The sequence below is a fragment of the Caretta caretta genome, chromosome 6 (genome assembly GCF_965140235.1).
Source record: "Caretta caretta isolate rCarCar2 chromosome 6, rCarCar1.hap1, whole genome shotgun sequence".
Lineage (NCBI taxonomy): Eukaryota > Metazoa > Chordata > Testudines > Cheloniidae > Caretta > Caretta caretta.
This window is the reverse complement of record NC_134211.1, coordinates 110643398-110661611: the sequence shown is the minus strand read 5'-3', so window position 1 is coordinate 110661611 and position 18214 is coordinate 110643398. Positions and strand designations below refer to the sequence as shown.

General features: G+C 47.2%; 1 protein-coding gene across 2 annotated transcripts in view; it reads right to left on the bottom strand.

The window, feature by feature from the left end:
* Positions 1-18214, bottom strand: part of RCOR1 (REST corepressor 1) — a 135967-nt gene that overhangs the window by 57283 nt on the left and 60470 nt on the right. For both annotated transcript variants that reach the window (XM_048853525.2, XM_048853526.2), the window contains exon 3: positions 17061-17144. In XM_048853525.2, the coding sequence (XP_048709482.2) occupies positions 17061-17144 (84 nt within the window). The remainder of the gene's footprint in view (positions 1-17060; positions 17145-18214) is intronic.

Here is an 18214-nt window from a genome sequence, read left to right as displayed (position 1 = left end):
AACTTTGGGAATGAACTTGTTCAGATTCCTGAAGTCCACAATGGATCTCTATCCCCTTGTCTTCTTGGGAACTAGGAATTATGTAGAATAGAACTCCTTTCCCCTCACTGTTCGAGGTACTAGTTCTATTGCTCCCTGTTCAAGGAGCAACTATCTCCTGCAGAAAAATCCTCTCATGAGTGGGGTCCCCAAAAAAGAGGACAGGAAAGGAAGAGAACTGGATCGTATACCCTGAGAAGACAATTGCTAGTAATTCTTCTGTCTATTATGATTCTGTCCAGGCACACCGAAGGCCAACTTTCCCCACTACCTCAGAAAGGGGCCATGCAGATCCAGAGAGACAGTCAGCCCATAGCTTTCAAAAGCCCAGTCAAAAAGGCCAGTTTTGAAATTGGTGGTTGGGAAGTGAAATACGATTGACCCTATGCACGCTTTCTATGCATGCTTTGATGCTTGCATGGCTATTCGTACTGCAGCTGATGATAAAAGGCAGGCAGGACTGGTCACCCGAATTACAGCTCACTGGATTTTCTAGTGGTTGCAGGTGTGTCAGTATCTGGCAAATTAAGTGCGATTTAGGAGACGGTCAATGAGTGGAGAGACTCATTCATCTTTGCTCTGAACAGTATGACACACTCAAATGGAAGGTCTTCGACCATGCTTTGAACCTCCTCTAGAATTTCTGAGGAGGAGAGCCATGATGAGAGTCTCACCATCACAGCTGTTGCCATGGACCTCGCTGCCATGTTCGCTGCCCTTATGGCAATCTGAAGTGACAACCTTGTTATCAGTTTTACTTCACTAATCAGGGCCAAAACTGGTCTCAAGTTCTAAGGCACTTTATCGGTAAAGCTGCCAATTTGTCATACGTGATAAAATCATATTTAGCCATCAAAGTTCTGCAGTTTGAAACTTAAAACAGCAGGGAAGTCGAGGCATACATCTGTCTCCCAAAGAGGTCAATCCTCTTTGCTTCCTTCTCATGCGGTGCAGACCTGGCTTGCCTCTGTCTGCTATGCTCAGTGACCACTGACTCTACCAAAGATTTGTGACATGGGTGAGAGAGTAGGTACTCTGACCCTTTCATGGATACAAAATAATTCTCTCTTTTCAGCCCATTTGGATATTGGTGCGAACCTGGTGGGTGTCTGCTGAAGAGTCCTGGCTGGTTCCAGGATGGCCTCATTAATAGAAAGGGCCACACAACTCAGAACCGAACAATGTAAAGTGCCCGGCCATTTGTCTGGCCCTTCCAGGACCTTGTCCAGGGGAATGTGAAGTGACTCTGCCACTCTCTTGAGGAAGACCTGGAAAGCCTTAGGATCATCAGGGCACGGTGGTAAAGCTGGGATCACTGCCTCGTATGGGGAAGACAAGGATAATGTCACCGGCATAATCCTCCTGTTCCTGTTGCTCTTCTTCACTGCTTGAGGAGGCTGAAGAAGCTACTCCTCCCTCTTTCCTTGGAGCCCTGGATCTCCTTGGGTCCCTGGCCTCACAAGGTGGGTATATTGGGCAGTCTCTTGGATCTTTCAGGCCCCAGTACTGCCACTGAAGGATCTCAATCTTTTGGTACCAGGCCCCCCAGATTGGTACCAGTGGGTATTTGGGGGAGTGGGGGGAGGAACGAGACCAGGGTATTCTGTAGCATGAGACTAGTGAGATACCCTGGAGACTCCCACGGTTCCATCCGGGTTCAATCCCCTCAAGGGATCCCTTCGGCATAGTCCAGATGCAGTCTTCTGTCATAGATAGGGCCCTACCAAATTAATGGCCGTGAAAAACGCGTTATGGACCGTGAAATCGGATCTCCCCTGTGAAATCTGGCTAAGAGAGACCAGATTTCACAGAGTTGGGGAGCCAGAAAGCGGCGGCAGCTGGCCAGGAGCCAAGCACTGAAGGCAGCTAGGAGCAGCAGCACAGAAGTGAGGGTGGCACGGTATGGTATGAGCAACCTTACTTCTGCTCTGCTGCTGGCGGTGGCACCATCGTCACAGCTGGGTGCCCAGCCAGCAGCTGCCCAGCTCTGAAGGCAGCAGCACAGAAGTAAGGGTGGTAATATCATGACTCCCCTACAATAGGCTTGTGAACCCCTTGTCCCTCCCATGTCCCCATTTGGGGTCAGGACCCCCATAGTTACAATACCATGAAATTTTAGATTTAAATATCTGAAACTGTGATGTTTATAATTTTTTTAAACCTGTGACCACGAAATTAACCAAAACAGACCGTGAATTTGGTAGGGACCTAGTCATAGTCCTCTTCCAATCCCAAGGATTCTGCTTCCAGATCTAGAAGGAGAGTCGCTGGTAACAGAGGAGAACGTGCTGACCTGCCTCTAGTTGTTGCCAGTACCGGTGACTGTTTGGCTTGACCCCTACTTACAGGTTAGATGGTAAAGGGTACCACAGAGATATCGGCACCAGCTGAAGTCCCCGTGATGGGCATCAATGTCTGGAGAGGTGCTGCTGTTTTGCCTTTCAAAGATGTCCAAGTCCAGGCCTTCCTGGACAGTCACAACTCTGGAGCACAAACCTCCCAATGACTTGATAAGGGAGGGGACATCTGTGTCTGCATCTATTTAGAGGCCTTGGGCCTTGTGGAAGCACTTGTCTCCCTCTTCCCCCTGCATGCCCTGGTTCTGCTCTCCAGAGTCTCTCGGTGGGGGTTCAGAGGTCTTGGAACTGCCTGGGTCCAAAGAAAAGAGGTCACTCTTGCCTTCTTCAGGCCGAAGTACAGGGGCTTTTCCCCCACTCAGAGGTTATTCCCACCTTCATGGTGTCTTCCATGAAGAACTTTTGGAGTCAAAATTCCCTTGACTGCTTAGGTTCTATTCGGGAACAACCTGTAGATCATGTCTCTTCTAGGTGCACTGGTTTTCCCCAGGCAATACAAACCGATGTCAGGGATGTCCATGACTGGGAAGGATTTGTAGCACTTTATGCAACTTTTGAAGCTGGGAAGCCTTGGCAAACTGCCCCACAACCAGCTGGAAGGCCAAGGCTGGGCTGGAAAGGACAGTGTATACCAATGGCTCTATGTCCCAGAGGGAAACAAAATAGGGAGCCAAACCCTTAACATTTTATAGTTATGTCATAACTTAGACTTTTAAAAAACAGATTACAGAGAGAAGCTGAAGTATTCAGCATGAACACTGAAGCTCCATCCTAGACCATCAGAAGTAAGAAGGAACTAAGATGGAGGTGGTCTGGCAGCACCCTTTACAACCTTGGTGCAGAGCATCAGGAGAGCAGGAGCACATGCATGGACCAGACAGAAAAAAAAAAAAATCAAAAAAATCACCAGTCCTGGGCACACAAAGCACGTGTAACCTGAAGTGCTCGACACAGAGGGACAAACACTCAAAGACAGACACTCAAAGCCAGTACCCGCTATCTCTGGGGTGGGCACACTTTTTGACCCAATGGCCACATCGGGGTTGCAAAACAGTATGGAGGGCCAGGTAGGGAAGGCTGTGCCTCCGTAACAGCCTGGCCCCTGCCCACTATCCGCTCCCTGACTGCCCCCCTCAGAACTCCCGCCCCATCCAACAGCCCCTGCTCCTTGTCCCCTAGGGACCCCCGCCCCAACAGACCCTGGGACACCCCCGCTGCCCCAACAGACCCTTCTCCCTGTTCCCTGACTGCCCCAACCCCTATCCACACCCCCACCTCCTGACAGGCCCCCTCGGACCCCCAACCCATCCAACCCCACACACACACTCCTTGTCCCCTGACTGCCCCCTCCCGGGATCTCCATCCCTAACTGCCCTATCCAACCTTCCCCCACTCCCTGTCCGTCCCCCCTGGAACCTCACCCCCTATCCAACCCCCCTTGCTCCCTATCTCCTGACTCTCCCCCTCCTGACTGCCCCCCGGGGCTTCCTGCCCCTTATCCAACCCCCCCCCCCCCACCCCTTAACATGCTGCTCAGAGTGACAGGACAGGCTTATTGGAAAGCCTGAGAGGTGGGCTCACCTGAGAGGGGTGCAAGCCACGCTTCCCACGTGGCGGCGTAACTACAGGGAAGGGGGTACAGTGGGGGAGGGACCGCGGGTTAGCCTCCCGGGCCAGGAGCTCAGGGGCCAGGCAGGACGGCTCTCTGTGCTCTGTGCTATCTACTGCAAGCTCAGACAGCTACTCAGTGCCAATTAACCTCAAAAGGCACATATGGGCGTTCTCACAGCGAAAGCCTAACCAAGTTGTGAGTTCCAAACTTAGGCACATGGTTCAAAATCCCTCCCATGCTGTCTAATTTACCCCATTCTCCATCCTCAGCTGGATTTTCACAGAAGTTTAGACAGGAGCTTTCCAAAGACCAGTATTTCAGGTCCCGTCATACCAGGAACGCTAGCTAATAAAGGCATCATACTAAAGTCAGGCTACATAAATAGTTCCTGGAACAATTTCATTATTCCAGAGCATGGTGGGTGGGAAGGTGCGTGCGCGTGTGTCATGGGGAAGTGGTGGGAGGGACAGGCCACTGCTTGCAGGGAGCCTGTAGAAGTGGACTTGCCATAAGGTTAAATTACAGTTCATTATTATTGCTGCTGATAATGAAGCCTGTCACTAGAGTGTGGAATCATGCTGACCCTTTATAATCAGTACAAAAGCAGGAGAAATGGACAATTTGTCTCCTAGCTACCTCCTTGAAGAATGTCACTTAGGCAAAAAGGAAGTATCACTATTCACTGCTTTGGCTGAAAGGGGAAGACAAGTCAGAATCATGCTGAGGAGCTGCCCATAGCTGTGACTGCTGGAAGACAGAGCTTATAGTGAGAGCAACACACCACAGGCTTTGTGAGGACAAAGTCTCCAGATGGAAATTGGCTGGTTCCAGCTTCATAGAAGCCAGAGTAGGAGAAGCTAGTTTATCAGAGTGGGAAGTGGTCTATTCACAGGAGCACGTGTTCCTTTTGCAGCCGCCCCCCTCACTCACCAGCCCAAACTAGGGGAAATGACATGTTGCAGACAATGGTTCTCAGCACCCAGAGGCCCACTGAACTTGTGTTACCATTTGTAACTACCAGAGCTGATTGGACAAAATTTTCAGCATCGTTTGATAAAGCATGATATGGACTTGATTGAGCCACGTTTGATATTAGAGGGAACCAAATCACAGATTCTATAATGCTGCTGAAGACAGTTTTGCTCCTTCTGCATTCACAATTTTCAAGATCTGGTTTAGGCAGGGCCCTTTTGATCACATTTGAGGCATTCCCACAGAGCAATGCCATTAGTACTCCTGATTGCAAGGGCCAAGAATCAGTGAGCTGCCTTCTCAAATCGTGCCAGTTTGGGAGGCTCCGTTTTAAGTAAGGGGAGGATTAGATAATGCATTTATTGTGCACGTAGAGTGAGTTGATTAGGGAAGGAACCTTTGATAAAGGTTTAAAAAAGGGGAAGAAAGATCATGATGAGTGTGGCATAAATGCCTCAATTAGCTAGAGATAACCAGATTCACCAGGAAATTTCATTTATCAGCATGAAACTGCTACCAGGCCACACCATGCAGGACTGGAGCATGAGCATAAAAATATTACACTAATCTCAGTTTGTTGAGGTGGGAAGTGTTGGAAGTATTGTCTGAACTGGATCAGAGGGACAGTACCAAGCTGATTTTCCCAATGCAGATAGGCCTGAGAGGAGATGTTACTAGCACTTCATATATCCACCTCTGCATTTGATTACAGCCTAATCTTGGGTGGTAAATCTTAGTCCTGAACATTTTGTAGAGAGATTGGAAAGCTAGTTACAATAAAGTGGTAGCTTGCCTATCCAGAGCTCATATGACACCTATGCTTTGCTAGCTGGCAACCCAAAAGGATTAGTGTCAGATCTTCAGGCAATTTGGATTTTAAAAATATGCATAAGGATGAAGTAAATACTAAAAGCCAAAGTTACAATTCCATGTCTAACTCACTCTTTGGTGTGTTACATCTCCATCTAGTGGCAGATCCCCAGAGGCTAAGGCCTGGTCTACACTGTTCCGGAGTCAACGGCAGGGCGATCGGGGACTGATTTATCGCGTCTACACTAGACTAGACACTACACTGCACTAGACGTGATAAATCGATCCCCGATAGCTCGATCACTACCCGCCGATCTGGCAGGTAGTGTAGACGTGGCCTAAGAGTCTATAACAGCCAACACCTGGAATTAACCCATTAGGTCAAGCGGTAGCAGCTCATACTTTTAGCGCAGGATGTTGGAGGTTCAATCCCCAGTGAGGGCACATTTTTCCCTGAGGATTACAATGAATCACCACCACAAGACAAATAACTTCCATATTAAAACACAGCATGATGTAGCTTCAATTTGACCTGGTTCTCGCTGGGGTTGAATAGTGGTCCTACAACTTATACTACAGATCTGGCCAGCTTGAACTACTCAAATGCATTTCAGGTTATGGCTAAACAGCCATGCTACTTTCCCAGTATTATTACTGTACTGTCACATTACTAGTATTCAAATATAGATTACATCATCCAAAAGGGTTTTCTCTAGAAAAGCTTCGCTCTATTGCGAGCACTGATTCAACTCCCCTGGTAATAGCAGGAGCAGGAGCACAACTATACAAAGGCTTCACGGTGCCAGTTGGCATTTTAACTAAGTAATCTGAACCTGCTTGTGATGAGGTGTTTAACCCACCCTTGGCTACGAAAGGGTTAATGTAGACTGGGAATGGGGCTAATTAGCTGACAGGCCACAGGTGAGAGGCATCAGGTAGCTAAGCAAACCCTGACTCAGGGAGGGAGCCCAGCAGGGGAGGAATGAGCTGGGATGGATGTATAAAGACAGGAAATTGGAAGCAGAAAGGGTGGCTAGGAAATAGGATGCAGTAACTCCTTGGGAGGGAAGAGAGGTGTGTTTGGGGCTATAGCAGAGGTGGGCAAACTCCGGCCTGCACCGACCCTCCTACCCGGCCCCTGAGCTCCTGGCCCAGGAGGCTAGCCCCCGGCCCCTCCCCTGCTGTCCCCCCTCCCCCGCAGCCTCAGCATGCCGCGCTGCCAGCACAGCGCTCTGAGCGGCCGGGCAGTGCAGTTGCAGAGCCGCGGCCAGCCACCGGTGCTCTGTGCTGCACGGTAAGGGGGCAGGGGGGGTTGGATAGAGGGCAGGGATGTGAATGGGGGTCAGGGTGGTCAGAGGCTGGGGAACGGGGGGAGAGGGTTGAATGGAGGCAGGGGTCCGGGGGGGGGGAGCAGTCAGGAAGGAGGGGGGTTGGACGGGGTGATGGGGGCACGTCAGGGGGCAAGAAGCAAGGAGAGATAGATAGGGGGCGGGGGCACAGCCACCCCTAACCAGCCCTCCTACAATTTTCGAAACCCGTTGCGGCCCTCGGGCCAAAAAGTGCCTGCCCCTGGGCTACAGAGACAAGTAGCCTGCAATTGCAATTGCTCCCTGGCAGCAGGGAGTTGTGAGGCTGGCAACCCGGGGGGAAAACAGTGCCAGATAGTAAGGAAAGGGCTCGGGGAAAGGCAGTAAGGTCTAGAAAGGAACAGCCCTTAGCTGCTGTGTAGAGGGTCCCTGAGCAGGAACCTAGAGTAGAGAGCGGGCCCAGGTTCCACTGCCTGCCCCAGAGGATGTGGCCCCGGCGGGCAGCGAGTGGGAGGACCGCTGTAGATTCTGATACCTGGGAAAGGGGACAGACATCTAGTGACCAGGCTGGAGGGCTGAATCACAAAGAGGCAGCAGCAGCTCGTGAAGTGTGAGAGGAGCAGCATGCTGAGAGAGAGTGAGGCGGACAGATGGCAACTGCAGAAAGGGGCGTCGACCTTGGAAAGCTAATCCCCACAACAGGCAGGAGGGGGCGCCCTCTAGCAGTGAGTAGAGTGCCCTGTGACACTGCTCAGAGCAAGTCTGCATGACATGGCAGTAAGAGCGCTGGTGTGCCTTGGCTAAGTTAGCACTTCCACGGCACTGGCTGCGAAGGGAAGTGTTTCTGAAAACAAGACTCATGTGGGAGAGGACAGAGCAGGAAAAACTAGGAAATACACTTCTCTAGCCGGGATGCCGGTGCTTGGTGCATCCTACCCTGTCATTACTTATAAATCAACCATTTTTTTTTAGAACAGTGTGTGACCATGACTGTTGAATCAGACCCCTTGAATGTTGGATCTACAGCACAGCATACACATCCCATTGCAAAGCTTGTACCCCAGGGATGAAGCACATGGTAGCAGAATAGAGTTGACTGCATGAAGCTGACTGCCTCCTCCCCACACAGGACCCAGGGACAGAAGCTCTTCCAGGGCAGCATGGCAATCTGAAGATACCTTTGATATACCCTGAATCTTTCAAATGCAAGCCCATTACATGGGAGTTCATTTTGAAAATAAAACACCAAAGAGTGCTTTCACCCAACGACTTTCCTGGTTCCAGTTTGAACCATTTCTGAACCAGATGCATCAGTGAAAGGGTTAAATTCAAATCCTAACTGAAGTGTGTGTTTGGGCTCCAGAGATACCAACCTGCAATAATAATGATGAAAGAGCTGGTCTGAGATTTCACCTGACATTGCAACAGCCAGCAAGCACCACATGGTGGCTAACAAACAAAAGGAAACTCCTTCTTAGGCTTGTGTAAGTAGCCCAGACTCTTATTTGGAAGATCTTGACCTCTGAAATGGAGAGGCTGCACTTTTGCTGTTTGCAGTATTGTCTCTCTGGCCTCCCACAATATGATCATTTGTAAACATATGAACTTACCTCAGGTTAAAGACAGAAGCCAGGTCCATTAGCAGTTCCCCTTTATCCTTCTAGCCTGTCTTTTGGGCATTTACATCACTGCTGCAATTGCCACTGCCAATAAGTGAAAACCACTGTGATACCTTTCTACAGTTAAACTCCTAGCGAATGTTAAGTTAAACCTTGTTTATCTTGGTTTTGGATTCATGAAGTTGTATTTTCTAGCTGCAGCTACTATATTTGTGTCCAAGTTTTACGCCTGCCAGGTTCACTGTGTACTATTAAATTTGGATTAGGGATAAACACAAGCCCATTCTGCCTTTCCATTAATTTTTTTTGCTGTCATTGCGAGAAGCCAACAGGCTGATGTTAGTAGGGAGACAGGGAGGGAATAAACAGCATGATCATAAGTACTGTTAAGCTACCTTACCTTTACTGACCACCTGCCCCCCAAACAACACCACACACCCACGGATCAGGTTCTGGACAAAAAAAGTTACAGATCCAGAAATCCAGCACAAGAGTCTCCCGGAAGTCTTTGCTCCATCATGCAGATCTCTCGTGGGGGGGGGGGGGGGGGGGGAAAGCACAAAACAAAAAACTAATCTCCCAGGTCATCTTTAACCATCATGAGGCAGCCATAAAAAGGCACAAATCTAATGTTTTTAAAAAGCCTTCTCAGGTAATCTTTGAAGTAGTAATTCCATCAATGTAAAGGAACACTGTCAACTTGAAGCCTTGCTAATTACAAAAGCAAAGTACTGAGTCAGAAGTGCCACCTACCCCAGAGCCTCCCTGCCTTTTTGTGTTTTATACTCACTTTTCTATGCTGTGCTGCAGACACCCCACACCCTCCCCAAAAGAAAATGGGAGCTGACCATGGCCTGATCTTGCTAAGAGAGCCAAGTCTCTACAGAATCTTGTTGATTTCATTGTGTGGCTTTGCAAAGACGTAAGTGCACATCCATGAGGTTGGAGGTTTACATAGCCAAGCCACAATTTTGCAGAGAAAACCGTGAAACCAACTATAGACAGGACTGTAAAATGCACTCAGTACCCTGAAAAAAGAGACAGGTATTTTCTCCTCCTCTAATCTTTGTCATTCATTTTAGGTTAAAAAAAAAATTCAGATTAAGGCAATTTTAAATTGATGGTGCATCAAATTCTAAGCTACCCTGCCATGTCCCCTTAATATTAAGAGAAGCATGATCATACCTATACGTTCTTTGCAATGATTAGCCCTGCAAAATTGTTAAATATATGGACCATGGCCGTTTAAAGGTGACCTACATGGTGAAAGTTCGGGCTTTACTCGAAGGATAGAGAATGCCAGGAGGATTTTCTCAACAAAGTGCTGGTTTCTTTGAAATGGGATACAGTCCTTTTGTTCTGTGTCTGTACAGCACCTAGCACAATGGGGTCCTAGTTCATGATACATAATAATAAATAATAATAATAATAATTAATCCTTCCACCAGGCTGTCCTCACCCTCTGTTTGCTGGAGGTCCTCAGCAACCTCCCCCAAAAGCCTGAACAGTAAGGTCACAAAAGCCGTAAACCAAATTACAGCTCTCCTCCACCCAATTGTATGGCCAGCAGAGGCCACTTCTTACCATCAGGTTTCAGAGTAGCAGCTGTGTTAGTCTGTATCTGCAAAAAGAACAGGAGTACTTGTAGCACCTTAGAGACTAACCAATTTATTAGAGCATAAGCTTTCGTGAGCTACACTGGATGCATAGAATGGAACATACAGTAAGATTATATATACACACACACACACACAAGTTGGAAGTTATCATACAAACTATGAGAGGCTAATTAGTTAAGATGAGCTATTATCAGCAGGAGAAAAAAAACTTTTGGAGTGATAATCAAGATGGCCTATTTAGTTGACAAGAAGGTAACAGGACACTTAATTTAAGGGAATAGATGCAATATGCATAATGACCCAGCCACTCCCAGTCTCTATTCAAACCCAAATTAGTGGTATCTAGTTTGCATATTAATTCAAGCTCAGCAGTTTCTCGTTGGAGTCTGTTTTTGAAGCTTTTCTGTTGCGAAACTGCCACCCTTAAATCTTTTACTGAGTAGCCAGAGAGGTTGAAGCGTTCTCCTTCCAGTTTTTGAACGTTATGATTCCTGATGTCAGATTTGTGTCCATTTATTCTTTTGAGTAGAGACTGTCCAGTTTGGCTAATGTACATGGCAGAGGGGCATTGCTGGCACATGATGGCATATATCACATTGGTAGATGTGCAGGTGAATGAGTCCCTGATGGCGTGGCCAAATTGATTAGGTCCTATGATGGTGCCACTTGAATAAATAGGTGGACAGAGTTCGCATCAGGCTTTGTTGCAAGGTTAGGTTCCTGGGTTAGTGTTTTTGATGTGTGGTTGCTGCTGAGTATTTCCCTCAGGTTGAGGAGCTGTCCGTAAGCAAGGACTGGCCTGTCTCCCAAGATCTGTGAGAGTGAGGGATCATTTTTCAGGATAGGTTGTAAATCTTTGATGATGCGCTTAGTTGGGGGCTGAAGGTGACAGCTCGTGGTGTTCTGTTATTTTCTTTGTTGGGCCTGTCCTGTAGTAGGTGACTTCTGGCTACTCTTCTGGCTCTGTCCATCTGTTTTTTCACTTCAGCTGGTGGGTATTGTAGTTTTAAGAATGCTTGATAGAGATCTTGTAGGTGTTTGTCTCTGTCTGAGGGGTTGGAGCAAATGCGGTTGTATCCTTGTATCGAAGAGCTTGGCTGTAGACAATGGATCGTGTGGTGTGGTCTGGATGAAAGCTGGAGACATGTAGGTAAGTATAGCGGTCAGTAGGTTTCCGGTATAGGGTGGTGTTTATGTGACCATTGCTTATTAGCACAGTAGTGTCCAGGAAACGGACTGCCTGTGTGGACTGGTCCAGGCTGAGGTTGATGGTGGGATGGAAATTGTTGATATCATGGTGGAATTCCTCAAGGGCTTCTTTTCCATGGGTCTAGATGATGAAGATGTCATCAATGTAGCGCAAGTAGAGTAGGGGCATTAGGGGACAAGAGCTGGGGAAGTGTTGTTCTAAGACAGCCATAAAAATGTTAGCATATTGGGGGCCATGCAGGTTCCAAAAGCAGTGCCGCTGACTTGAAGATATATATTGTCCCCAATTGTGAAATAGTTACGGGTGAGAACAAAGTCACAAAGGTCAGCCAAAGGTCCTCATCCACAACTATTTCACATTTGGGGACAACAAGAAACTGCTGAGCTTGAATTAATATGCAAACTACATACCATTAACTTGGGTTTGAATAGAGACTGGGAGTGGCTGGGTCATTACACATATTGCATCTATTTAATTAATTTAAGTATCCTCACACCTCCTTGTCAACTGTCTAAATGGGCCATCTTGATTAAACACTACAAAATTTTTTTTCTCCTGCTAATAGCAGCTCATCTTAACTAATTAGACTCTCACAGTTTGTATGCCAACTTTCAACTTATCTGTGTATATACACCTATCTATCTTACTATATGTTCCATTCTATGCATCCGATGAAGTGGGCTGTAGCCCATGAAAGCTTATGCTCTAATAAATTTGTTAGTCTAAGGTGCCACGAGTACTCCCGTTCTTAGCATCAGTCTCTAACTATTGCTAATGGAGTTTGTAATGAGCTAGCAGCATGTTAGCTCTAAACACTATGACCAGACCTCACATGGTTAATGCTTAGTAACAATGGCAACCAAACATTTCCCTCCCCACCAGAGGCCTAGGCTGGCACATAGACCTCTTCCCAGGGCCAATTCACCACACTTGTTTTGCACTGTCGACAGGACCGTAGAATAGTGCTTATGTAACTAGTTTGGCCAGCCCAACCTCCTCACAGTCTTCTGTGCATTATGATACCCTAGTGAGCACGGCTCCAAGTACTGCTGGTTCTCCTCTGAGGGCACATCTGACAGGCACTCTACTCTCCAAGAAGAAACAATGGGATAGCATCCAGGTTTTCCCAAGAATTTACCAATGCAAATGTACTTAGGCAGGGGAGAAGGTGCAGACGCAGGTCAGTGGTTGCCCTGGAGGGGGGTAAAAGAAAAAAGCTGCCCTGTGGATGCAGCTCAGCCACGTTTGTGTAACCAGGTCAGATGCCACCACGACCGGGTGATGTGCTTGTAATGCTTGTGGAGCCCTGAGCTGGGCATTCCTTTCCATTTTAGTTAACCCAGAGCTTACAGCTTCCTGGGATCCACTATTCGCATTCTCAAGAGACCTTGACAAGAACAGCCAAACAAGGGAAGGTGGAGAGGATCTTCTATGTTTTAATAGTTTAAAAAAAACAAAAACAAAAAAATACTAGATTTGTATGGGAATGAAGAAGGTAGGATAGACCTTGGAGACAATCATCGTAGATCGTAAAGTAGCAGCACAGGCAGCTTCTCACTTTGTTGGTCACATTAAAACTACGTGCCCATGAAGATGATCACCAGGATCGTGCCATTACCCTGATTACTTTATATTCAGGCTTCCTCGGAGGCTGCTGGAACAAAACAATGCTTCCTCATTTTCAAACTAGCCCAGTGTTGTTATGGTAAAGCCCAGTGAAGTACTTGGCAATGCTGTTTTATCCAGCACGTTGGGGGAATGGGGGGGTGCCAGTAAGTGAAAAATGCCTGTTAAGAGGGAGGGAGTTTGGGTGCAGGAGGAGGTGTGGGATATGGGCCCTGGGAGGGGGTATGGGTGTGGAAGGGGGCTCGGAGAAGGGGATTGGGGAACGGGAGGGGATGTGGGGTGCAGGCCGTGGGAGGGGGCTTGGGGAAGGGGGTTGGGGCGCGAGATGCTGGATCCAGGGTTGCTCACCTCAGGTGGCGCCTGCAGAGTCACCTAGGAGTGGCCGGGACAGGCCACTGCTTGCGGGGAGCCACCTGAAGTGAGCACTCACCAGATGCGGCACCCCGAGCCCCAACCCCTGTCCTGCGCTCTAAACCCCTCGTGGGCGTTCCTCTGCCCAGGAGCAGCAGGGATGTGTCGCCGCTTCTGGGGAGCACCGTGGAGCCAGGTAGCGAGCCTGCTGACACCGTGCCAACCAGACTTGCTATGAAGATTAGAAATGTTGGTGTATAGAGCTTTCCGGTTGGTACAGGGCCTGATAACACAGCTTTTACTGTAAATAGTTTCACAACGCCTGCCTGGCTTTATGTACTGAGAGACTGCTCCAGGCTAGGGGTGCACAAACTTTTCCGGTTGCATGCCCGACACCCCCTTACCGTTAATGGAATCTGTCTGTGCTCCCCTCCGTTACTGCACAGTTGACTCAGCAGAGGAGCTTGGCCTGAAGGTGGAGTTGGGGGCGGGGCTGGGCTGCAACTGGGGGCGGGGCTGGGCTCCAGTGGGGTGTTGTTTCCTCCCCGCCTTCTGAGGGGGGGCCGGCTTCGGCCCTGCCACACACCCCGTAAGGGTGGTGCGCCCCACAATTTGGGGACCACTGCTCTAGGCTGTGCCATGGTAGATCATTAAAAACAAACTTTCGCCATTCCCCACCTCAGCTCCCATCTGCCAAACAGATTAGTTCCTTCACTTTACTTAGCTCTTCCTCTGCCTTGCTCAGTCCTGCCTCTCTCCAGTGAGATCTAACGTCCCAGCTCTGCCTCCATTAACAACATCTCAATGCAGGTCAGAGTAATTTCCTGAAGTTGAGGCATTTCTTCGGAGAAATCTCTTTAAAAGGTCTAAGAGTGCGAGAGCAGGGTTCAGTAGCAGGTGTGGATGGGCTACAGGGCACAGAGGAATGGACTGACTGGGCAGAGATGAGCACAGCTATTTTAAGAGATAGTCGGGAGCTGACCGAGGGCAGACTGGAGGGATTTTGTTCTTGCTCTACTCTGTCAGAGCATACAACATTTTATTGTTCAGTCTTTGTTCATGAAACTGCCAGTGGGTAAAACCATCTCAGTGACACTCTGTAACAAAGGGTTTTTGGGGATCTGTAGCACACATATAACCCCTTATTGACAGCACTCAGTTCAGGGTGTGTGGGGGAGCGTGAAAGGAGCAGAAAAGTTATTGACTCCCAGGAATATAGTTAACAAGCCGAGGGATGCAAATAACAAATATGCCAGTAAATAGTAGACAGGGCCAAAACCACTACAGTATATTCCTCCAACATAGGTAAAACACTGTCCCATCTTCAAGCATACATGGCGCAACTAGGTTTTAATTGACCTGCGCTAAAGCCTTGGACAAGCAAGTCTGTACCACAGTTAAGATACACCATTACACCGTAAGACGGGACTACGTCAAAGGATGATGCCTGTAACCTGGTCCCACAACCATTTTTCCTGTAGTATCGACAAGCCCTTACTCAATTCAAACCACTGAAATCTTCATGGAATCTTTCAGCATCTGCCTCTATTTCAGAAGATGGCTACACTGACTAGGACAAGGATATATGCTAACTGCTGTTTATTGTGCTTACCTAGCTCTTCCCATTAAGCCTTGACCCTGAAAGTAAAGCAAACCTTCAACAGTAAGATTGTGTGTAAGAGCAGGTGTGGGCTGGGGCCCTGGACATGAGCCAAAGTAGTACTACACAGGTGCTAAAGGATTGTCTAAGCCATCCTCACAGTCCTGATTTTTCAGCCATAAACCCCCTCCACGTCAAATAGCCCTAAAAGAAATTCTATGAAGACCTGCTGCAGTTAAGTCCTTCATGGGGAGGGTCTCCCCACAGTATGGGAGATCGGTACAAGGCACCACCCTCCAAACACTGTAAACTCTCTGAAAAGAGAGCAGCAGGAACAATACGGGGCCAGTTCAGATTTTGTACGGTTGTAAATCATGGCATGTTGCCCTGGAAGTCAGTATAGTAAAATTGCTGTATGGTCAGACACAGACAAAGTTCGAAGTTCACTTGTATGAAATTTGAGAGGAGAAAGTTCCTAGACACTCATTGCTCCAAAGATGCAAGGTCTTGGACAGAGTCAATTATTCCCTTTGGGGGTTATTCACATGCATTATATCCAATGGTACCAGTTGGTAACATACAGCCACCCCCAACTACACTTACGCTCACCACCTCCAGCTCAAAAAGAAATCCAATTCCTAACAGCAAGAGGCTAAAAATTGCAAAGCCAAAAATCAACCCCCATATCTGAAGCCAGGTACTTGCAATCTTTTGTGATTTTGCAGACTATCAAATTTTAGCAGGTGGCCCAGGAAGAAAACACATTTGTTTCCATCTGCAAACGCCTCACCACACACACACACACACACACACACACACACAAAAGAAGGAAGCACTCTCCCCTCCAGAGATTTTATACAATGCATACAAATAGGAATACAAAGTTCACTAACTGGCAGTCTGACCTCACCACTAGGGGAGGAAGTAGAAGTTACACTTATATGGCACTTTTCATCTGTAGATTTCAAAGCATCAACCACTTTTTACAGATGGGCAGGCTGTGAGAGGGTAAGTCACCCAGCAGAACTCAGGCCATCCAGGATATTACTAGTCTGATGCCCTATCCACTAGATTGCTAAAGGAGGCAGTATAGGTATTCTTAGTCTTCAGCAAACCCTCACAACGGCCTTGTGAGGTGTATCACCCCTATGCAGCCAATGAAAACAAAGGTCAAGCGATTTGACCAAGGCCATAGAGGGAATCAGTATCAGAGCTGGGAGTAGTACTTTTAGTTCCTTGCTCCTGGTCCTGTGCTCAGGTCACAGCACAGAAAGTTAAATTAAAACAAAATAAACCCCCTCCACTTTAATAAAGAGAGCTAGCTTTTAAATGGTAACTATGTTAAAGACACTGTAATTCTTCAGAAAGTGAACCACAATTAGACATTTCTATCACTTGTTCCGCCATGAGTTAATGGCCATTTGAAACCTGTTCCCAGGGACACATTCAGTTTAAAATTTGCTCTCACATGGAAATCAAAGACACTCTAATCGTTCCCACAGTTTAAACTTGAGTTCCAGGTATGGAGTTTTTGAGCATTTGGAGTTGTCGTCTTTTTTGTTTGGACAGGATTTCTTCCCTCCCTCCCCCCAAAATGCCTCTCCTCCTGGCCCCAGAAACTTTATTTCTGCTACCTTCTACAGCACCTGCAGCATGTGACTGGAAGATCACAGCAGCTTGCTGATCAAGAGCCTCAAAAATTCATACCATGGAAGGAAGTCGTAAGAGGTCTTTCCTCCTCCCCAATGGATATGGCATTCTGGGCAGCTGCAGTAAGGAATGAAACCCTGTATACGGTCCTTTTTTAAGATTCCCAAATTCATTTTGAAGCCCACTGAGACTATCACACTGCGTAATCGCTCTCTGCTGTAAAAAGGTAACTTCCCTTTCTTAAAAATAAACCACTTAAAAAAAAATAAGAATGCAAAATAGACTTACATTTTGCCTCGGACAGATTCTGATTAGGTGACCAGACCAGCATGCCAAGGTTCTCTCTCTCCTGACAGCGTCTTGCAAGTTTGGCTTAAGAAAAAAAAAAGAGAGATATACAGTAAAGTTAAAAACAAATTCAAGAATCTTATCGCCAGCTAGTACTGAAGCAAACTGGGTACAAGAGTGGCTTATCGTCCAGCTTTTAGTCAATCTAACAAGGTTAAAAGCCTTCCTCCCTCTCCCCCTTTAGATCAGAGGTCTCTATTTGTCTCTTCTATATATCACTCTTAATACAATGTGACAGAGGAAGTACATTCACCCTCTTTCGTGCAGGAAGCTCTAAATCGAATGTTAATTAACATTTCTACATCAGCATACTTGATTATTTCTCTTCTGCCTTTTGTTAAATGAAGGGAAGGAGCAAGAACCAGATGCTATGGATACGAGATCCTGAATGCTATGGTTGCTTCCTTGTGAAGTTAGATTAGGACTTCAGGACAGGCACATGGAATGAAGAACGTTCTGGGATTTTTTTTTACAAATCCCTGTAAATTATCCCAAGCCACCCTCCAGTTCCAACTAAGTATTTCCACACTGACATTTCATACACTCTGGGCCAGATTCAAATCTCAGTTATATTGAGGTCACTGGGATTAGAATCTGGGCCTTCGTTTGTACAGTTATTCTAAACAGGGAAATGGCTCTCTTTGTTCATGGGTCTGTTACATCACAATAAAGAGCTGCCCAGCATAATGCATTAAAATCTACAATTCAAAGCCATGTGCACATATGTTCCTGATCGCTTGCTATTCAAGTTGCTCTCTCTGAAACCAATGCAAGTTTGTGTACCTCAAATTTTTGGCAGTCTGCTGTTCAATTCCTTACACCATTAGCCAGGTACAGTAAAGATATTAGAAGAGAGAGAGTTATCAGAAGGAGACACACCAAAAATGGAGTCGATAGACCAAAAGCCTCTCTCCGTTGAGTCAGCACGTGTAGTTAAAATCCATTACTAGTACTGGCAGCACAATGTTAAGAGAAAAACTCTCATATCTAGCTACCAGTGGAGAGCTGGGTATTATTATTCCTACTACAAAACCTCTATAGAGTGCTAAAAAGTTATAATGCTTCACATATAGAATGACACATACCCTGCCCCG